The sequence below is a fragment of the Miscanthus floridulus genome, chromosome 5 (assembly GCF_019320115.1).
Source record: "Miscanthus floridulus cultivar M001 chromosome 5, ASM1932011v1, whole genome shotgun sequence".
NCBI classification, from domain to species: domain Eukaryota; kingdom Viridiplantae; phylum Streptophyta; class Magnoliopsida; order Poales; family Poaceae; genus Miscanthus; species Miscanthus floridulus.
Window position 1 is genome coordinate 123,594,232 of NC_089584.1, and position 23,340 is coordinate 123,617,571.

At 46.6% G+C, this 23,340-nt stretch overlaps 1 protein-coding gene and 1 non-coding gene across 2 annotated transcripts; one reads left to right on the forward strand and one right to left on the reverse strand.

Annotated features, from left to right (window-relative positions):
* Nucleotides 1-21,741: 21,741 nt before the first annotated feature.
* Nucleotides 21,742-22,641, forward strand: LOC136453402 (protein MIZU-KUSSEI 1-like). The gene has a single exon (XM_066453971.1). It carries the CDS (start codon nt 21,775-21,777, stop codon nt 22,639-22,641), a length of 867 nt encoding a protein of 288 aa, XP_066310068.1. The 5' UTR covers nt 21,742-21,774.
* Nucleotides 22,642-23,046: 405 nt separating this feature from the next.
* LOC136455771 (U6atac minor spliceosomal RNA) lies at nt 23,047-23,149 on the reverse strand. The gene has a single exon (XR_010759239.1). It is a non-coding gene; the product is annotated as a U6atac minor spliceosomal RNA (small nuclear RNA).
* Nucleotides 23,150-23,340: the final 191 nt, after the last annotated feature.

The following is a 23,340-nucleotide window of genomic DNA, read 5'->3' on the forward strand; positions in this document are numbered from 1 at the left end:
TGGGTGTGTGAACAACGAAGATAAGATGCTCGCCCGCTAACCCCCCAACACCACCATCGCACTAGCACCAAATTACTAGCGTACGTGACCAACCCCCTTTTTTTACTCGCGTGCAAGCCAAAAAAATCCCCCAAAATTTGCTTTCAACGCGACAATGTTTGTTTGTCCTGCACCTTTCACGCTTAAAATATTGAAATCTTTGGTGCTCGTCGCATACAAGAAACAGGCGGGGATTGCTGAGGGTAGCTAAGCAGCCAAACAGCAGAGGCAGCCGGGACTGTTGTGTCCAAAAGGCCGGTGTGGAGAAAACGAGGTGGCGAGAGCACGCCCGGAGTTCTCCTGCACTGGTTGCTCAGACAGACAGAGAGATGAGCCCAACCGCAACCGCAACCACTTCGGCGACAACAGAAGTGGCACGGCCCTTTTGGACACTGCTGCGGTCAAAACTCAAAAGGAAGTAGCTATTGCCACTCACCAACTATATCTCGGTGCCATGCCGAATTGCCGACGAGTCGATGTGCAGCATAGCAACAGCATGATCCAGTTCGAGTGCTCTCTTCAGCGGCGGATCTAGAATTTTATCGCAGGGTATGTCGTATAAAAAAAATTCTTGTACAATTCGATAATACCATTTATGAAATATGTAAATAATTGCAAAGCCGCAAAATAATTATACATACATCTACTAAACAATATGACAAGTCTTGAATTCAAAGATTAAATCAGAAATCAGAAACTATTTCACAAATTGGGATGATATAAATAGTTCAAACGCTATAAAGATATAGTTAAAAATTATAGGCAAGTAAAATACTTACAAGGCTAGTTATTTGACTTTTTTAGGTGATTTACAATTATTTGAAGCGGTAGTAGTAGCCGTCGCTGCCTTCTTGACTGCGTGTATCTGGAAAAGAGATAATATCTCCGTTTCTTTTTTTGAACAATTCTAAAAAAATAATGTAACTAATTATGTATGTTTAGAGATTATAAATTATAAAATAATTAAATCTGGCAAACTTGTGTAAGTCGTCTATTGAATTCTCGAAGTCTTTGCGAGTCTGTGTACTTTACAAATTACAAGTACAGCGGTGGCAGCAGTAGTCCAGGTAGATGCTGAATGCTTTCACGGCCAGAAGCCCAGAACGCCGACAGCAGCAGTTGGCCAGCCGACCAGAACTGCAGAACGTAGGCACCGCTGTCCGCGCTGGCTTCTTTTCCGGGAACGAAATGGGTAGAATCACAGCCAGGACAAGATCGCCAGATCGCGCCTTGTGAGTTCGTGAGGCAGACCATAGATGAAGCGAGAGCGGCGAGGCGGCGGCTGTTGGGGATTGGGTCGTGACTTCACAATGCACCCAACGAACTTAGCGGGAGGCAGGCAAAGCATCGTGTGTTTTTTCTTTTTCTTTTTACATTATATACACAGATGTATTACTCGTGTTGGCTAGACCGCAGAATATGCTGGTGCATACCCGACATATCCTGTAGATCCGCCACTGGCTCTCCTATAGTAATATTTTACGGTTCTTTGATGCCCGTTCTGGATGGGAAGCGAGCAGTGCACGTGGTTAAGCTACCTAGGGTTGCATTTTAGGGAAGGGAAAATTGGTTCTGTAACATTGAAAGGTTGTGAGTTCCGTAAAATACCACTGAAAGAGTTTGGTCCCCGTAAAATACCACTAAAAGGGTCACACGTGAACTGAAAAGTACCATTCTGTTAGATTTGAGCGTTAGGTCTGTTAACTTAGACCAAAATACCTCCAAACCGGTACAAGAGTTATAAAAACATAAGAATCAAGCCCCAAACTGGTACAGGAGCTCTAAAAACATAAGAATAAAGTATAGGGCATGAACTGACAACATTTCAACACATACAAGTCACCATATGCACTAAATATTGACCAAGCACATGAAAAATATTCTGGTTCAACACATGGACTAATATTGACCAACACATCTTGCAAGCACATGGCCAAATAGGTTCATAGTACAGGAACCATATTGGTCTGGTCCAACACATGCAGAACAACACATGCCCAAAATAGGTTCAGTACATGACTTTTTCATACAACAATAGTTCAATAAAATGATTCAGGATCTGTCAGTGTGGGACCCACGGGATACCCCGCAAGGAAGAGAGAAGAACTAGCCTAACCAGGATTCTTTTCCTGTAATCTTAGTAGTAGTATTATTCTGTAATCCTACTAGGAACTCTCATTGTAAACCGACTAGGACTCTGGCCTCCTGACTATATAAAGTAGGGTAAGGCTCCTTGGATGGGGGTTCAGAGAACAATTGTACGACACAACACTTTATGATCAATCCAATGCAAAGGCTAACACCGACTGGACGTAGGGCTATTACTCGATCACGATCGAGGGTCCGAACTAGGATAAATTGACTATCTCTTGCGTTAATCGTCGAGTTTCGCATACGCTGAAGCCCAAACATACTGCCCCGGGTACCCCCGTGGCAGGCTATCGGTGGTCAAACATCGACAGCTGGCGCGCCAGGTAGGGGCTTTCGGTGAATTTGCACCTGAGAGCTCGACGGACCTCGACAACATGATCTTCTCGACGGGATCAACCTTCATCTTCGATTCATGGATCTGTGAGGCAGGTGACGACGGCAAGCTCCAAAGCCGTCTCCTTGAAGATTCAGATCATCATCAGGACTTTTCTATTTTGGCGACAACGACAGATCAGCTTGCCGGAAGATTCATGCAGCTCGTAATGTCCAATCCAACTCGGATTCCACGACTTCACGCATCCGATTCAAACTCAAGTTCTGCTTCCGAGACGAAGTCTTATCCGAGTTCTTTCGGAAAACCAAGTTCTTTTCTGACAAAGCTCTGGAACATGACGTCAACCTATCAAGAATACTACTCAGGGTACACTCAGAGTACTGCAAAGAAGTCGGGTCCTCTTCCGTTCAGACTCCATAATATGGCAACACCTTATCAGACATGGCCCGAAGGACCCACCTATCCCATGCTTAGAATGTCGCTGAAGGGAGCTCAGGAAGGTCTCGTTTTAACTATAACATCTCAAGACTGCATCGTTCACTGGTCAGGTACCGTTTCTGAGGATGACGGCACCCAACTAGTCGACGATACGACAACAGCAACTCTACCCTACCAAGAAGGAGACTCGATCTGTGACCTTGAAACCTCTACTGAAGTTATCAACAGCTCTAGCAGTACAAAAATCAACAACGATGACAGAACAACTCATGCTAGAGAAGTATTCATGATTCGTCGTCCTCGATCACCATTGATCCCCCTAGAAGTACCCGACATTAGGTCTTCAGATGAATCCAAATCCAACATATCACCATCTATCTAGAGGCACGATGGTGAGACTAAGAGTCAGAGGCAAGCGAGAGAAAGAAAGAATAAATTGAAACAAGGACGTCAACGCCGTGCTAAGCAGCGAAAGGGCACTTGGATCAAGTATGAGTCAGATCTAGCTGAGTACAACAGAAGAAAATCAGAGCAAGAGGTTGAAGAAGGACGAGCAACAAATACACCCTATGATAAGATTCGAGAAGCATTAGAAGAACTTAGGGCGACTTCACATCCCAATGAAAAACAAGAACAGCTTCGGGACTTCCTCCGATCAACAATCCTAAGGACGCACGATGGAAGGGCCCACTCAAGACTACCAGATAGGTCAACATCTCATGAATAGGAAGATCAAAATCAAAGGAAGTCCACCTTCGAGAGACTCGGACCAAGCGGAAGTCACAACAGAGAAAGTAGAAGAAATCATAATAAAAAAGACCAGGTCGAACAAACAAGGAAAGCCAGAAGTGAGGCACCCACAAGGACAGCTACGCAAAACTACTCTCACTAAGACAACAATTGGCAAGAAGGGGGCGCTGAATCAGATTACACAGAAGCCAGAACACATGATAGATTCCCCTATTTTGCAAACAGACTGGTTTCAATACGACTACCTCACAAGTTCAAACCGTCCAACCACTCCAAGTACGATGGCAAGACCGAACCAAAGCAATGGCTCAGGATTTACTCACAATCGATTGAATTGGCCGGAGGAGATGATGACATCAAGACCTTGTTCTTTCCCGTGGCCCTAGAAACCATGCCCCTTCAGCGGTTTGACAAATTAAATCCAGGATCAATCAGAAATTGGGAAGACTTGCAAAGAGCTTTCTATGAAAATTTCGCAGGAATTATTACACATCCAATCACCCACGCAGAGTTAAAAGGACTCAAGCAGAAAGGAGGGGAAAGTCTAATAAATTACTATCGACGATTTGGCGAACTACGGGCTCAAGTACACGACATCACCCAACGAGAAGTAATCGAAGCTTTCTCGAACGGAATCATGGCTAGGTGGCAATTTCAAGACTTCTGCAAAGAAAACCCAAGAAACAATGAAGGATTTAGATGAACAGTGGAAATGATGATTACTGCAGAGGAAAAAACAAGAGAAAGATTCCCGGATAGAAACAACAGAAACAACCCGGACAGGCAAATTCCTCGAAACAGCCGACATTAGGAGAGAAAGCGTGGTCCAGACAACACAGTAGCAATGGCTGACAAATCAAAAAAGTTTTCAAAACCCAGAAGATATGATAACATTGAGAACATACGTTGCCCCTTGCACCCCAATGGAAAACACACCATCGGAAATTGCTACACCTTCAATGAAAGATACACAAGAAAATATAGTAAGGGAAACAATAAAGAAGACAATCAGAAAAAAGAAGAAGACAACCATGAAAAAGAAGGATTCCAAAAATCTAGGGGGGTAGCGGCAGTAATCTTTGCCGGAGTTCCAGATTCTAGAAGCAAACATCAAGAAAAGCTAGCGTTACGAACCATCATGGCAGCAGAACCTACTACACCAAGATATCTCAATTGATCAGAGTACCTAATATAATTTTCAAGAGAAGACCAATGGACCAGCGTAGGAAACGTAGGCTATTACCCACTGGTTCTAGATCCAACCATTGCCGGTATGACTGTTACGAAAGTACTAATCGACGGAGGAGCCGGACTCAACATTATTTTTTCAGAAACTCTAAGGAAGATGGGACTAGAACTCGCCGGGATGATCACACCAATAAGCACACCTTTTTATGGCATAGTACCCGGCAAGGCAGCAATACCATTTGGACAAATCACCCTATCGGTTACTTTTGGGACTCCCTCGAACTACCATACAGAATTCATCAAATTTGAAGTTGCGGACTTCGATTCATCATATCACGCAATCCTCGGGCGCCCAGCACTAGCAAAATTCATGGCAATACCGCATTATCCATACCTGTTGCTTAAGGTACCAGGGCCTAACGGTGTTCTCTCTCTTCGGAGTGATCTAAAGCACGCATTTGACTGTGATGTTTAGGCAATCCAAATTGCAGCAAAAGCACAGGCCAACGATGGAAGAAAAGAAATAGCCACTGTTGCAGCAGAAATGAGCCTAGAAGAGCTTGAGATACCAACAAAAAGACCAAGCATCATAGCACCACCAAAAGAAGCCGACATCAAGCAAATCGACCTGGGCACCGGTGATCCCTCAAAAACGGCAACCATCAGTGCCCACCTATCAGCAAAATAGGAACTTGCGCTCACCAACTTTCTTCGGGACAACAAGGATATCTTTGCTTAGAAGCCAACCGACATGCTAGGGGTCCCAAGAGAGTTGGCTGAGCATAGAATTGATATCAATGAAGGCTCCAAGCCAGTGAAGCAACGACTACGATGATTCTCTCCCGACAAGAAGGCAGCAATTAAAAAGGAAATTACAAAACTAATGGCAGCCGGATTCATCAGAGAAATCCTCCATCCAGATTGGTTAGCAAGCCTAGTTCTGGTACAGAAAAAGAATACAGACGAGTGGCGCATGTGTGTCGACTACATAGATCTCAACAAACACTGCCCGAAAGATCCGTTTGGGCTACCACGCATTGATTAGATAGTTGATTCAACAACAGGATCTGCCCTATTATCCTTTCTTGATTGCTATTCAGGATATCACTAGATCGCATTAAAGGAACAAGACCAGAGCAAGACATCTTTCATCACTCTATTCGGTGCCTACTGCTACAAAACCATGTCATTCGGACTAAAAAATACTAGTGCAACTTACCAAAGAGCTATCCAAACATGCCTTGGTGATCAGATCGGCAAAAACATAGAAGTATACATAGATGATGTAGTGGTAAAGACCAAGAACCCGGATACACTAATCAAAGACTTAAAGCAAACTTTTGAAAACCTAAAAAGATGGAGGTGGAAACTAAATCCAAGCAAGTGTGTATTCGGAGTACCTTCAGGACAACTACTCGGATTCTTGGTCAGTCATCGCGGAATCGAAGCAAGCGCCAAGCAGATTCGAGCCATTACAGAGATAGGCCCTCCTCAAAGTGTCAAAGATGTGCAGAAACTAACAGGCTGTATGGCGGCCCTTAATCATTTCATATCAAGACTGGGCAAAAAAAGGGTTATCTTTCTTTAAATTACTGAAGAAGACAGACAAATTCGAGTGGACAGAAGAAGCCAACGAAGCTTTCAAGAAGCTCAAGGCATACCTCACCTCCTCACCAGTTCTCACACCTCCAAAGAAATACAAAGACATGATTCTATACATTGCGGCAACTTCTACGGTGATTAGCACTGTGATTGTCATAGAAAGAGAAGAAGAAGGGCGTGTATATAAAGTACAATGTCCCGTATACTACATCAGCGAAGTACTGTGAGAATCAAAAATCTGGTATCCACATGTGCAAAAACTACTCTACGCCCTCCTGATCACTTCACGCAAGCTTCGCCACTATTTTGAAAGCCACAAGGTTACCGTGGTGATAGATTTTCCACTCAGAGACATTCTACACAACAGAGATGCAACAGGGCGCATATCTAAGTGGGCAGTTGAAATTGGTGCTCTCAACATCGATTTCACCCCACGGAAGGCAATAAAATCTCAAGCTCTGGCTGATTTTGTTGCCGAATGGACAGAAATTCAATAACTCGTGTCAATCACCATCCTTGATCATTGGAAGATGTACTTTGATGGATCACTCAAGCTAGGCGGAGCCGGTGCAGGCGTCTTCCTAATTTCTCTAGACAGAAAACAACTCAAGTACGTCCTTCAGATATTATGGCAAGCTACAAACAATGAAGCAGAATACGAAGCCCTCATCCATGGACTACGAGTAGCAATTACCCTCGGAATCAAACGGTTACTCGTTTACGGTGATTCAGTAGTGGTAATCAACCAAGTCAACAAAGATTAGGACTGCACCAAAGAAAGCATGGGAGCTTATTGTACTGAAATACGAAAGCTCGAAAAACATTTTCAAGGATTAGAAATTCTATACGTCCTATGCGATTCTAATATTGCGGCAGATGTCCTTGCCATGCTTAGATCAGACAGGGCGAAGGTCCCACCCGGTGTATTCATAGAGGAGTTATCAGCCCCCTCTATCAAACAACCCGGTGAGATAACCCCTCAAATCTCAGCCAAAGGCACCCAGATCTTGGTAATCACCACTTCATGGACCCAGGTTTTTATTAATTACATCAAAGAGAATAAGTTGCCAGCGGAAAAACAGGAAGCCACACGAGTTGTTCGTAGAAGCAAGAATTACGTTCTAGTAGGAGACAAGCTCTATAGAAGAGCCGCATCATTAGGAGTACTCCTAAAATATGTCTCATTTGAAGAAGGCAAACAAATCCTAGACGAAATACACTCAGGTTGCTGTGGAAATCATATCGCTTCAAGAACACTAGTCGGCAAAGCATTCTGCACTGGTTTCTACTGGCCAACCACTTTGAAAGACATAGAAGAACTCGTCAGAAGATGCAAAAGTGGTCAGATGTTCGCAAGACAGGCTCATGTGCCAGCCCACAACCTCATCTGCATACCACCTGCTTGGCCCTTCTCCTGCTGGGGGCTGGATCAAGTAGGACCTCTCAAGAAAGCAAAAGGCGGCTTCGAGTACATCTTCGTGGCAATTGACAAGTTCACCAAATGGATTGAATTCAAACCACTAGCAAAATATAGCACAGCCAAAGCAGTTGAGTTCATCCAAGATATTATGCACCGCTTCGGCATGCCCAATCGAATCATCATGGATTTGGGTTCTCCCTTCATGGCCATAGAATTCCAAAGTTGGGCACAGGACTGTGGTTTCAAAATAGATTACGCATCAGTCGCACATCCAGAGGCCAACGGACAGGTCGAAAGGGCAAACGGACTCATACTAGCTGGATAAAAACCAAGACTATATGAAGAACTAGTAGACTATGGATCAAAATGGATTGAAGAATTACCCAAGGTTGTATGGAGGCTACGGACTCAAATAAGCAGAGCTACCAGATACTCACCTTTCTTCCTGGTGTATGGATCAGAAGCCGTACTACCCACAGACTTGATCTGGACGTCCCTAAGGATAGAGCAATACGACAAAGGAGAAGCAGAACACACCCGAAGATTAGAACTCGACAGTACAGAAGAAGTCAGAGTAAACGCTGCCCTACAATCAGCAAGATACCTCCAAGGACTAAGGCGCCACTACAACAAGAATACATAGTCTCGATCATTACAAGTCGGAGACCTAGTACTAAGAAGAATACAAAAAACCAACGAACGCCACAAACTACTCAGTCCATGGGAAGGTCCTTTTGTCGTCACAAAAGTCATCGAACCAGGCACATACAAGCTCATAACTGAAGACAGAAAAGAAGTCAACAATACATGGCACATCAGTCAGCTACGAAGATTCTACGTATGAAAACAACTCAACGGAAAATATGTATACAAGACACAAGAGATCAACGTTCATGATCAACAAAGATAGCGCTCACCAAAAACATATGTACCATTGTGACCTATCAATATTCATGATCAATAAAGATGATTCTTTCCCGACAAACATATGTCTCATTATGGCTTTCTCTGAGTTATTTCTTGAAAGCAAAATGGCTAAAAATATGCCTAAGCATCCCGGCTGAGAGCAAAATAGCTAAAAAGACGCTTGAGCCCGCCGATAAGGGTAGCTAACAAGCTAACACCCGAACCAAAAAGCAAAATGGCTGAAAATACGCCTGAGCATCCTGGCCGAGAGCAAAATAGCTGAAAAGATGCTTGAGCCCACCGATGAGGGTAGCTAATAAGCTAACACCTGAACCAAAAAGCAAAATGGCTGAAAATACGCCTGAGCATCCCGGCCGAGAGCAAAATAGCTGAAAAGATGTTTGAGCCCGCCGATGAGGGTAGCTAATAAGCTAACACCCGAACTAAAAAGCAAAATGGCTGAAAAGACGCCTGAGTATCTCGGTCGAGAGCAAAATAGCTGAAAAGATGCTTGAGCCCACCGATGAGGGTAGCTAATAAGCTAACACCCGAACTAAAAAGCAAAATGGCTGAAAATACGCCTGAGCATCCTGACCGAGAGCAAAATAGCTGAAAAGATGCTTGAGCTCGCCAATAAGGGTAGCTAACAAGCTAACACCCGAAACAAAAAGCAAAGCGACTGAAACTAAGCCTGAAGCACAAATCAGAGCAATTTTAAGACAAGACCCTAAGAAGTTTTCGCAACTAAGGAAAGAGACAGATGCTGAACACAGCTCGAGTTAAGCAAAAAAAGCTGAAAAGGAGAAGCTGAAGATGCTTGAGATCTCTAGTCCTAAGTGTTTTCAGTACTAACAAGAGCCCAGAATTTGTCAAGACAACGTTCCATACAGAGTTGTTTACATGGCGCAGACGAAGGCCGGACAAGCACTTGACAGATCAAGAAAGGTTGTCAACACAAAAACCTACATATAACAAGTTGTTTACATGGCACAGAAGAAGGACAGAAAAGTACTCAAAAAATCAAGAAAGTTTGTCAAGATAACATGCAGAGTTGTTTACATGGCAAAGACGAAAGCAAGACAAAGTACTTGGCAAGTCAAGTAACTCTGATCACTTGGACAAATCATCCAAAGAATAAACAAGGCATCCAGGCAAAGAAGACATCAACAAAAAATCTTCATTCAAAAAGAAGTATAATGTCATATTACAAGGCGCAGGCATAAAGGTCAAATACATCAAGCATCATCATCAGAAGAAGAGATAACAATATTAAGATTATCTAAAATTCTACTGGCTAAGTCTTCAACCTCAGGCTCCATCCTCTCAACGGCATCAATGTATTCTTGACTATCGGCTTCCTCTGCTATCTTGGATAAAGGCACCTCTAGAGCAAGAACTCGGACCTTGGCCAGGACATTCTTGGTACATAGTTGGGCGCACCTCTTCATGAACTCTTGGAAACGAGTCAGAATTCAAGGAATTAACTGAGCCCAAGATTGTCCATCATCCGCTGGAGTTCAGAGAACATTGACTACTGAACGAAAGGATTTCCACAAAGCTTTCTAGTTTTCAGTAGCCATCGCCAACTTGCTAGACAAGTCTTCAATAGTTTTTTGGGCCTGCACAAGATCTCTATTAGCTCCATGCCTAATCAACTTAGCAAGCACAAGTTCTTCCTCAGCATGAGTAATTGCCTCCTCAGCCTTGTTATGACTAGAACAAACAAGAGTCTTCATTTCATCAATGCTCTCCGAGAGCTTCTACTTTTCAACTTGGAGAGCTAGACAAGGTACTAAACAACAAGTCAGCAGAAAGGAGAGTTTGAATATAGAAGGAAACAAAAAGAACCCGCAATACCATTGCACTCCTTCATGGCCTCCAAGTTCTTCATGGCCTCTGAATTCTTTAAAGCCTCCTGGATAGCAGCATCCCTTTGCTTCTCGGCCTCAACAACCCGGGCACGAAGACCTTGTTCCTCCCTCTCATGCGTTTGACGCTCAGCCTCCATCTCAACCTGGCAGAGATCTAGCTCTGTCTTCAGGGTGCTCAACTCAGAAGACAACTTCTTCGCGGTTTTCGACGAGAAAAAGAAGCCGGTATGGTCCCGAGAGAAGGACTGAACGAAAAGAAAGAGAGAGAAAAGGCATAAGAACAGGAGAAAGACGAACATCCAAAGAAAGAACTTCAGAAAACTTACTTGGAGTTTTCTCCAAAAGAAGTTGCAAAGGTCGTGAAGTCTCCCCAAGAAGCGGTCAACTCTGACAACCGATGAGTGGCATCAAATTGATGAGCCACATCTTCAGTAGAAAGAGGAGTGGACGGAGAAGATGGACGATGCGGAGAAGGCAAGATCAAGGACACATCATGGGAAGTCCCGGCTACCTCCCTAGATGAATCCACCGCAATGGCCACGGTCACCTTCGGGGCAACCAAGTCAGCAGCAGCATCGTCACCAAAAAACCTTGTCACCCCCACAACCACTTCTCTGATAGTGCGCTGCGAGTCCTAAGGCTCAGTACTCGGTGGCACACCAGAGGGCTGGCAAGAAGTCAATGGAGGGACGAGAGAAGACGAAGTCCTGAAAGTTGATAAAGAAACTTGCCAATGAGAACAAGAGAAAAGGAGAACAGAAGGAAAGAGACGAAACCAGAATCCACTCACCCAGCTATCTTCTTCTTTGTAAAACAAAAAGAAGACCTCGTAGGGGGAACCACAGCAGCAAAAATGTCCCCGCCACTCGACGGCAGCAGCGGTATAGCCAGTACCAGAGCTATAGAAGAACTCGGTACCAGAGCTACGGAAGAACTCGGCACCGGAGCTAGAGAAGAACTCGGTGCAGGAGCCTTAGAAGAACTCATACCCGATGACTACTTACTATAAAAAAAATCAAGACCAAAGTTAAAACAAAGAGAAGGGATTCAGCGTAGGAAAATAAGAAAACAACTCACCACTGCATGATAAGGGGTGCATCATCATCCTCTTCTTCCTCAGTCTCGACCAAGGCCACCATAGCACCAGCTAAAAAAAGAACAAAAGTACTCAGTTTAAGATAAAAACAAGAAGACAAAGGGACAGAGTGTATTAATATGCTCACCTAAGAGCATGCTAGCTACAACTGGAGTACCTGGATGAGTACTTGGCTGGCGAGACTTCTTGGAAGCAGGTAAACCAGATGAAGAACCATCCGCTCACCCCCTCTTCGAGACACTACAAGGACCTCGAGGGACTAGACGAGGAACATATTCTTCATATACATCAACAACTCTGGAAGAAACTCTAGGAAACACTATGGTGATTGGGAACTTACTAGTTACAGAAGCCCCAGCAAGGTTCTCCCCAGTACTCACCATGGCAGGGAGGACATTAAGGGGAATCGGGTCAACAAAGTTGTACCCCAATTCCTACGAAAAGAATAAAACAACAAGACAAGGAAAATTAAGTAAAAATGGATACAACAAAAGAAATATAGAAAGAACCCGCACGAAGAGAAAACGACTTACAGCTGGAGGCGGGTTATTGGTAGAGTACTCAGGGACAATAAGCGGGACAATGCTTGCTCCTTTTAGCATCTTCTGGAGACACTCAAGTACCTCCTTGTCGGTCAAGTCAAGGGCAAGGACCATGCGCGAAGGATCCTCAGCCCCAGAGTACTAGAAACCAAGGTTCTCTCGCTCCTTCAGAGGCTGAACGTGACGATGAAGAAAGCTTGAGACAATACCGAAGCCAGTCAAGCCCTGCTGTTTCAGAGTACTTATCCTATCAAGAAATGGTTGGATTGCCTATACCTCAGCCGTTGTCACAGGGTTCTTATCCCATCGGTCATTAACCAAGGGACCAGATCCAGAGTGAACAACAAGAGAGGAATCAGATTGGCGGCGTAAAACCAATTGACACGCCAATCCCTCATGGAATCAACCAGGTCATAGTCAAAGAACTTGCTCTTAAGACCCTGACAAAATTGAATCCCGCAGCCACCAAGAACACTAGTGTCTTCGCGGCGGGGTTGGGGTTTCAGATGAAAGAAGTAGCGAAAGAGAGAAAGAGAAGGGGGAATTCCAAGGAAAGTTTCACAAAGATGAACAAAGACAAAAAGATGAAGGACTGCATTGGGAGCAAGATGATTTAGGCTAATCCCAAAATAGTTGAGAAATTAATGAAGAAAGGCAGAGGCAGGAAGGCAAAGTCCAGCACGGATGACAGAGACGAAAAGAACGATCTCACCAGGACCTGGAGCAGGGACTCGATGCTCGCCTAGAACTCTCCATTCAGCAATGTCCTTGCTCTAGATCAAACCATCGCTGACAAGTTCCCAAAGCTGATCTTCAGTCATCATCGGAGCCAACCAAGCCTTCTGGGTGGCCCTCATAGCCATGAACTCTTGGTTCTCAATCACGGAAAGTGATGATTCCTCGTCTACGAAGATTGCCTAGGACTTGCTCGCGGCTTTCTTCCTACCCATGTACTAACAGAAGCAAAAAGGCACTAGGAGAAGAGAAGGCTGGGACGGTGGTGCTAAGATGGCAGTGGCAAAGGCGACGGTGGAGGTGCAAGGGCTTGGGTTTTTCATGGCAAAGGCAGGGTACCAAAGAAAAGGAGGATAAAGGCCTTTAAATAGATTTTACACCGATAAAAATGTGACCCACCAGGCCCGTTAAAACACAGTGTGAGAACGCAACGGTCCATTTACTGACACAACTAAAATGATGGAAGGCACAAATCCACACAACGGTATAGTTCAACAGACAAATTTCGGACTTATCCATCCAGCAAAATGGCAGAGTTACCATATGGCTACAAAAAGAACTCATCAGCCATGGAGCAACGGAAGGTTACCTCACAAGGAACATAACAACCTGATTCTAACATAAAGAACTCAAAAATCTCATAAACAACCAGGATATCAGCAGAATAAAGAATGACAACTCAGAAGGCAAGATTCTTTCTATTACAAATGACTTCGAAAGATACAAGATTACACATCTTACAAGACCCAACGAACTTGGAACTACGACAGGCAAGTAGCAAAAAGGAACCCGGAAATAACTTGGCTCTAAAATGACTACGTGTTCCAAATCGCTACTCGGTAGAACAAACCACACTCGGCTACACTATTTTTTCAAAGGACGGATGCAGTGCACCCAAGGCAAAAATCAGCAGAACGGTAGGACAACATGGAGCAGAGAAGGCCGATAGGCATCTGTCTACCCAAGTCCGATGTGATGCTGGATATGGTGTTGATCTACACCGGACAGTCTCAAGACAAGCGGCGAGGATCAACCCAGAACTGCTAGATGAAGGAACGAAGCCCACATCATAAGACTTCCTCCAATTACTGCCACATACATCCTGGTACATTGCTGATGTGGGATTAGCCTACCTCTAATCCCTATCACAAGACTTCCTTCAGCTACGACAAGACATACGAGAACTACAAAATGCACCCGGGGGCTGCTCTACCTCACAAACTACCATATTCATGACTATGGAGACTTCAGAACAAGCAACAAAACGCTCAATGAATCAAAACAGCACTCTAGGAGGGTATTTATAGACCGAAGGAGCGGTGCACATGGACCAGGAGCACCAACAAAACAAGCCTAACAAAGGACACAATGAAAAGACAGAATTTAATGAAAGAGGACTCAGGCGTGAAGGAACAATACTCAACAACAAGCACATTCGGGAGAATATACCAACACAGTACAACCTGTGAACAAAAGGCATTTACACTCAACCACAACCATACAACTGCATCTGACAACAGCAGACTACCAGAGAATATGCCAAGACCCTGCATTCGAGTTCTTCCTGAACAAAACAACCCGGATATATGCTCAGGGGCTGCAACAGGAAAGGTATACATTTCTTTCGAACAACTCAGATTCAAGACCCTCTAACTTTTTATTCCAAATAGCAAGAGGCTCGGGGGCTACACTCAGTGAGTGCACTTTTTTCAAAAAAGCGCACGTCACTCAGAAGACTTCTTCAAGACAGACGACTTCAAGGCCATAAGACAAAAAGAACCCGGACATAGCTATATCCGAGCTCTTTTTGACAAAAAGAACCCAGACATAGCTAAATCCGAGCTCTTTTCAACAAAGAAACCGGGTATATGCTCGGGAGCCTTTCGACGAAGAATTAGGGAGATTTCAAGAAAAGATCCTCAAGCTCCTTATGCCAAATAGCAAGAGGCTCGGGGGCTACATCCAAATGGGGGTACTTTTTTCTTCAAAAAGGTACACACCACGTGAAGATCTCACAAAGCGCTGCACGGTTTCGCTCAAGAAAGCACTCGGACGACGCTTGTTCCTGCTCGACAAGACTTGAAGGAACAAGACGAGGCTTTCAGAACTCAACCATGAAGTGCTCGGGGGCTTGTCGGTGCGGGACCCACGGGATACCCCGCAAGGAAGGGAGAAGAACTAGCCTAACCAGGACTCTTCCCCTGTAATCTTAGTAGTAGTATTATTCTGTAATTCTATTAGAAACTCTCATTGTAAACCGACTAGGACTCTGGCCTCCTGACTATATAAAGGAGGGCAAGGCTCCTTGGATGGGGGTTCAGAGAATAATTGTACAACACAACACTTTACGATCAATCCAACGCAAAGGCTAACACCGACTGGACATAGGGCTATTACTCGATCATGATCGAGGGCCCGAACTAGGATAAATCGATTGTCTCTTGCGTTAACCGTCGAGTTCCGCATACGCTGAAGCCCAAACATACTGCCCCGGGTACCCCCGTGGCAGGTCATCGGTGGTCAAACATCGACAGGATCACACTAGCCTAGTTTATGATGACCCTCCTAGCAATGCCTCCTAGTGATGTATCCAGTTGTGCTGCCATTCGTCTTATTATTGGCCCTAGACTCACTGGTGTGCCTAGTGGTCTTGTTGGTGTAGAAACAGAAGCTGCCATCCTTCTTATTGTTGGTCCTAGACTAACTGGTGCTTGGATGGCTAAGAAAATAGAAGGGCTAGCTATAGCTGTACTAGGTGATTGAGTGACTAAAGAAGCAGAGGTTATTCCTGTATCATTCTTTGAAGTACCACCTCCTTCCTTTCGTGTCGAGGAGTTATACCATTGTGTCGAAGAGTGAACCAATCAATTGATAAGAATCAATATAAATGAAGACCAATCACCTCGGAATCAAATGATAAACACAATGATTTTTTACTAAGGTTCACTTGCTTGCCGGCAAACTACTCCTTGTTGTGGTGATTCACTCACTTGGAGGTTCACACGCTAATTGGCATCACACGCCAAACTCTCAATAGGGTGCCGCACAACTAACACAAGATAAGGATCACACAAGCCACGAGCAATCCACTAGAGTACCTTTTGGCTTTCCATCGAGAAAAGATCAAGAACCCCTCACACTCACCATGATCAGAGCCAGAGACAATCACCAACCTCTGCTCGATGATCTTTGCTGCTCTAAGCCATCTAAGTGGCGGCAACCACCAAGAGTAACAAGCGAATCCCGCAGCGAAACACGAACACCAAGTGCCTCTAGATGCAATCACTCAAGTAATGCACTTGGATTCTCTTCCAATCTCACAAAGATGATGAATCAATGATGGAGATAAGTGGGAGGGCTTTGGCTAAGCTCACAAGGTTGCTATGCAAATAGCCAAGAGGGTGAGCTTGAGCCAGCCATGGGGCTTAAATAGAAGCCCCCATGAAATAGAGCCATTGGGCTCCTCACTGCATAGAATACGGGCCGACCGGACGCACCGGTCAGATTGACCGGACGCTAGACCTCAGCGTCCGGTCACGCGATGCACGCCACGTGTCCCCTCTCTTGAAATACTGAGCGCCCGATCCTAACGGTTAAGTGATGACCGGGCGCGCTGCTGCGAAGTGACCGGACGCTGGACCTCAGCGTCCGGTCATTTCCAGTAAGCATCCAGAGACGATTTTTCATGACCGGACGATCGACCGGACACACCCAGCGTTCGGTCACACGGCAACTCCCCTGTGTGCTACCATGGCAGCAGGACCGGACGCACCCTGTCAGCGTCCGGTCACTAAGTGACCTATCATCCGATCAGAGATCGACGCTACGCGCCCTCTGCTGCCATTGACCGGACGTGCCGGTTCAACCGAGACCAGCGTCCGGTCACTTACAGTGACCTCCGTCTTTTCTGTCTAGGACGCCGGTGGCACCGTCGGACTGTCCGCACTTTACGGGCGGACACTCCGCCGATGGAGTTCCTAACCCTTGGTCAAATGTGCCAACCACCAAGTGTATCACCTTGTGCACATGTGTTAGTATATTTTCACAAATGTTTTTAAGGGTGTTAGCACTCCACTAGATCCTAAATGCATATGCAATGAGTTAGAGCATCTAGTGGCACTTTGATAACCGTATTTCGATACGAGTTTCACCCCTCTTAATAGTACGACTATCTTTCACCCCTCTTAATAGTACGACTATCAAACCTGAATGTGATCACACTCTCTAAGTGTCTTGATCACTAAAACAAAATAGCTCCTACCATTTATACCTTTGCCTTGAGTCTTTTATTTGTCTCTTTCTTCTTTTCAAGTCCAAGCACTTGATCATCACCATGGCATCACCATTATCATGGCATGATCTTTATTTGCTTCACCACTTGGAATGTGCTACCTATCTCATGATCACTTGATAAACTAGGTTAGCACTTAGGGTTTCATCAATTCACCAAAACCAAACTAGAGCTTTCACAAAGTTAGAAGCTCTTGGTCCGTACCAAGGTGAATTGTTAGATTATTCTCACCCACAAACCAAAAGTTTACCTTCTGATAACTAGCCCAACTAAAGTGCTTGAACACATCATTCTCCATATCAATGATGGAGTACTCTTCTGCATCCACCCACCAGTCAAAGCATCTACCCTTTTTGTACACAGATCGACCATCCTCAACAGTTGAGTAGGAAGAAACATCAGTCACTACTCGACATACATTGTTTGGATGGATCCTGAAATAGTAGCAGTGCAAAAAAAAATTAGCACCGCTTCCAGATGCCCTTTCTCATCGTTGACCATCCTCATACCACGTGAAATCGCACACACAAATCGGACTTCGTAACTAATTTTAGTTGTACTACGAACCATGAAGTAGATAGCTAGGGTTTCATTTTTACCCGTCGGGGATCTCGATCGATGCATTGTTCCACCGCATGCACATTGGAGGAGTCACGGCCGACGCAACACGCAGTTGAGGAGGAGGAGGTGGTCACTTTCCCGTATGAGGACAGGGATGAGGATAAGGAAGGGCAAAAATGTCACTTAATTTTTGGAGTTTAGATCAAATTAACGCTCCTGAGTGTAAAACCTGACGGAGTGCTATTTTCAGTTCACGTGTGCATCTTTCAGTGGTATTTTATAGGACCAAACTCTTTCAGTGGTATTTTACGAAGGTCGCAACCTTTCGATACTACAGAATCAATTTTTCCTTTAGGGAAAGGCCGCCGTTGTTTAATCCGCCACTAACTAACTTGGTAGTAGCAATGCTTATTCTTCTTTGCTGAGGATATTCCACTCGGAGTTTGTTAGCCTAACCATCCTCAATTTCTTTTCTTTTCTTTGGCAGACAGACACCTTTGCAGCCAAGACATGCACGTGTTCTGTTCGCTTTGACTTATAAGTCGTGCTTTTCAGCTAATGAACAATACAACTTGCCAGCCAACGAACAGGGCAAGATCTCCGGCCTCTGTCACTTGTTCTGCCCACCGAGGTGGCTGCAGAGGAACGATCATTTTTGGCATGTTTTTGTCGAGCTGCCCATAATCCCATTTCTGATTCCTCCAGAAGATATTTGTTTATCTCTGTTGAACGGTGCGCGGAAACAGAGGTGCACGTTTTTCTCGGCTGAAAAGGGTGAGGTAAAAGGAGAAATGTGAGTAGGAGTACCACACTTCCAGTACTACTAGCAGTAGCACTTTCGTCCTCTGACTTTCCTGCGCGGCCGGCTAATGAAAGAAGTGCGTGCCGTGCATGCCCTTTTTATGATCTGATGATGGAGTAGCCTTGACTCTGACGACCAGTGTCCTCAGTTTGACGAGGTCATCTGAATCTGAACACGGAAGACCGCCATTTTTTCCCCCTCCCGAAAGTCTGTGACCGCCTAATAACACCGAAAACTAATTGCACCAGCAGCTCTTCGCGAGGACTTTTCGATCCTCCCCGGACGATACGGCTAGTTGCCTCTTGGTAGATCCAGCGATGCTGATGACTTGCAAGCTTTCTCAGTTCTCAGAGATCTACTACACAGAGGAGCCCTTGCCTGCTCGGTGCAAGCAATTCGATCGCTTCACTCCAGTCCTGCTTGGGCCGTGCCGGAAATGTCTGTTCTCAGCCCCGAAAGGCAATTCAGGACCGAAGAGGATGACTACAGATAGGCAGAGAGGAAAACCAAGGTGTTCGTTTACCGCTGCTAGTTAACTTTCAGGAGACAGCGCATCACCTGATGGAATTAAAGGACCAGGGGCCGGGGGGGGGGGGGGGGGGGGGGGGGGGGGGGGGGGGGGCGGGGGGCGGCCTCCGAGGTCCAAGAGAGCGTGGACCGTGGATTGAACGAAACTTCGAGGTGGACGTGTGACGTGTCGTGCTCTATTTCTGGAGACCTGGAAGCTGCTACGAGGCCAAACAAACCAGACAAAAGTGAACAACGTTTTTCAACTCCCTGCGAGGGCAAGGCTTTTTCCTCCTGGCTCCTGCACAAGAGGGAACTTTCTCAGGTTAGGCAGAGAGACGGATGCCGCTTGAGTGTTCACGCCTCACACGAGTGATGAGCGGGTTAGCTTCGGGCCTGTTTGATCCAGGCACTTACTGATAAGCGGCTAGCTGGAAACTAACCAGTGCAGCATCAATGAAGGCTAACATTTTTAGTGGTTCTAGTACAAATAAAGTGATCCACATAGATTATGAAATATTGAGACTACTATTCACACACTGCAAACTATCACTACTTGTATTTTGTATAGAAACTTTTTGCTTCCCTCGTGCCTCATCTTTAATTATCTCCATCTTCTTTTTTACCATAGACCACGTGGTCTCTCCGCAAGCATATGTGGTTCTGCAAACGGAGGCCTCGACCACCGCTGGCGCTGGGCCAGGTCCAGCGGCCGCCCGGCACATCGGTGCCGTCTTTTTCGCGTACGTGTCGTCGACTCGTCGGTGCCGCCCCACCGCGAGCTGGTGCGCAGGGCGCAGCGGCAAGTGCGGCGATCCGAGCAGGCCGCCCCACCTATCAATGTCATTGCTCGACCAAGCCATACGGCGCCGTAGTCATCCCATGGGCCCTGCCTCGTCGCGTCTCCGCATTATCCAACCGGCGCTAGGCTCTCTGATTGAAGCCCTGGCGCTAGCCTCCTGGAGTTGTTACCTCGTTACATCGACGCTTTCCCGTGTCGCGGATAGAACCGGCTGAGCTGAGCTGCTGGCTAGTGCTCCGGCTGATTTGATGGGCGGCTGCCGGGCTGGTGGTGGTGCCAGTGCGACACGGACACGTTGCGGCGTGCCGGCTCGGTGCGACGAGGACGATGCAGCAACCAGCGATGGCACAAAGCCACAAACATAGAAGAACACGCGGCGGGCGCGGTGGTGTGGGGCGACACCGCAGCCGTAGGTGCGCGGCGCTGTCGGCCTTGAATCCTTCATCATCCGACGCACCCGGCGCCCCGCGCGCGTGCACGCCGCTTTCATCAGGACGCAATGGAACTTATTGAGTGAGATCTACGGAGTAGGCTTGTTAGTTGGGCGCCGGCCTCCCACCGAATCTGGCGCCTAATTACACAGCTTGCGACTAATCTACGAGACGAATCTTTTAAGTCTAACTAGTTCATAATTTGACAATATAGTGCTACAGTAAATATATGCTAATAACGGATTATTTAGGCTTAATAAATTCGTCTAGTAAAATTCTGATAAATTCTATAATTTATTTTTTTATTAATATCCGAACCGCTCCATACCATAACCTCATGTACCGGATCCAAATACCTAGGCCTTGTTTAGTTCGCGAAAATTTTTGGGAAATGGTATTGTAGCATTTTCGTTGTTATTTGATAATTAGTGTTCAATCATAGTCTAATTAGGTTTAAAAGATTCGTCTCGTGAATTTCGTCTAAATTGCGTAATTAGTTTTATTTTTTATTTATATTTAATACTTCATGCATACGTTCAAAGATTTGATGTGACGAAAAATCTTGAAAAATTTTACAAAATGAAGTGCAACTAAACAGCACCCTAGTTGGCGCGCGCGAATTGCAGCAGCAGCCAGCAGGTAGGCAGGCAGGCAGCCGGCGCCCGTGGAGTTTGGAACTTTTTGGATGCGTGAGGCGCTGGGCGTTCATGTGACGAACGGGACAGAGTCCAGTCAGTCCAGTGCACTAGTATATGGAATGGAGCCCATGGGCTGCAAAGGCATGTCGTTCGGCCATGGTCTAGCCCGTAGTTTAGCTGGGGCGGCATCCTACTCCCAAGACCTGATATACTGCACAGCACTGGGCCAATTAGTATGCCTAAACCATCTCGTCCTGACTGGGAAATTCCATTTCAGTTTTCATCAAAAAGAAAAAACAAACGCATCGGTTTATAAGTTGGGTCGCGGTCAACCAGCACGGATCACTAAATCCACATGATAACTGCGGCCCTCTTCATTACTGGACCGCTGGATCAATATTTATTTGTGACTAGTAAAATGCGCTAAGATAGTATGCGCCGTACACCGACAAGGAAAACATTCTTCCCATCGACGTGCACGCCTCGTAGTGGAACTCACGAACGTGCTTTCCATCAGCCTCATCATATAACATAATATAAGCACGCACACGGCTGTCATAAGCGCCGATACGATGCCGCCTCTCCAGAGCATCTCCCACCGGCTCCAAACTCCGCGACATCGCGCGAATTCCGAACCCCCAGTTCTGAATCACCTCGTCGGCCAACGGCCATGCTACATTACAGTTACAGCACGCCGCAGCCCTCCCCGCCGATGTCACCGCTCATCGCCCCCGCGACGCCCCGCACCCCGGGCGCCGCGGCGGCCTCGGTGCCTTCGACGCTGCCGCCGGCCTCGCCGCGACCCGCGATCACGCTCACGGCGCCGCCGTCGTCCAACAAGCGGCAGCGGCGCGGCGCAGGGGCCGCGCGCTCCTCCCTGCGCGCCATCCGCGCCGTGCGCGCGCTGTTCCGGTCCCTCCCGATCCTCGCGCCGGCGTGCCGCTTACCGGGCGTCATCCCGCGGCACGGCGTTGGCGGCGGCGGGCCGAGGGGCGGCCACCACATCGACGGCGCGTCCCGCATGACGGGGACGCTGTTCGGGCACCGCAGGGCGCGGGTGACGCTGGCGGTGCAGGAGACGCCCGGGAGCGTGCCCGTCCTGCTGCTGGAGCTCGCCATGCAGACCGGGAGGTTCATGCAGGAGATGGGCGCCGAGCACCTGCGCGTCGCGCTCGAGTGCGAGAAGAAGCCCCCGGGCGCCGGCGCCGGTATCGGGCGCGCCAGGCTGCTCGACGAGCCACTGTGGACGGCCTACGTCAACGGCCGCAAGATCGGCTACGCCGTGCGCCGGGAGCCCACGGACGGCGACCTCACGGTCCTGCAGCTCCTGCGCACGGTGTCGGCAGGCGCCGGAGTGCTGCCGGCAGACGTTGTCGGCGGTGGCGGCGCCCCCGAAGGGCAGGAGGCCGGTGATTTGGCGTACATGCGCGCGCACTTCGATCGCGTCGTGGGGTCACGGGACTCGGAGTCGTTCTACATGCTCAACCCTGACGGCAACAACGGGCCGGAGCTTAGCATCTTCTTCATCAGGATATGACAACTGTCAATTGTGACACTTCCTTTCACATTTTGGAGTTTCTATGACTGAGATTAGTGAGCAGAAGATAGTTTTAAGCTATATATAAGCAGGTAAATTTGCTGCAAGGGTAGCTCGATGCTCTGTTCCTCTGTCTGAAATCAAAATCTCTAGTGCTGTGCTGATCTATGAAAGTAAATCTGCTGAAAACAGAAAGATGAAATCTGCTGAAAACAGAAAGCTGGATGCTCTGTTTTTTCTCTGTCTGAAATCAAAATCCCTGGTGCTGTGCTGATCTATGAAAGTGAAATCTGCTGAAAACTAAAAGATGTTTATAAAAGATAAAAAAATCTCGATGCTCTATTTTTCTGTGTTTGAAATCAAAATCCCTAGTGCGAAATCTGCTGAAAACAGAAAGATGTTTAAGCTTTTTTTGGGTACGATCTGCAGGAGCAGAGAGCCTTTACCGCAAGCAGGCTGTTTCCGACCCTGTCAGGGGAGATGCCAACCGTCTCTCCTCTACGAACACGCCTTGTTGCAGCAGGCTGAAGATTATAAGCAAGCAGGTTCATCTGTTGGCAGGCAGTATGGTACTAAACACTGAACACCCCTGCAAAGCCTGTGCAATGCCTTATGACAGAACTTACATACAGAAATAAGCCATCAACACAGCTGCACCGAGTCAAACAGTTACCAGTATGGTACTGATGCGTGTAACAG

Bases quoted from the DNA above. Each gene is read 5' to 3' on its own strand.
- LOC136453402 (XM_066453971.1), top strand. From the start codon at position 21,775: ATGCTACATTACAGTTACAGCACGCCGCAGCCCTCCCCGCCGATGTCA.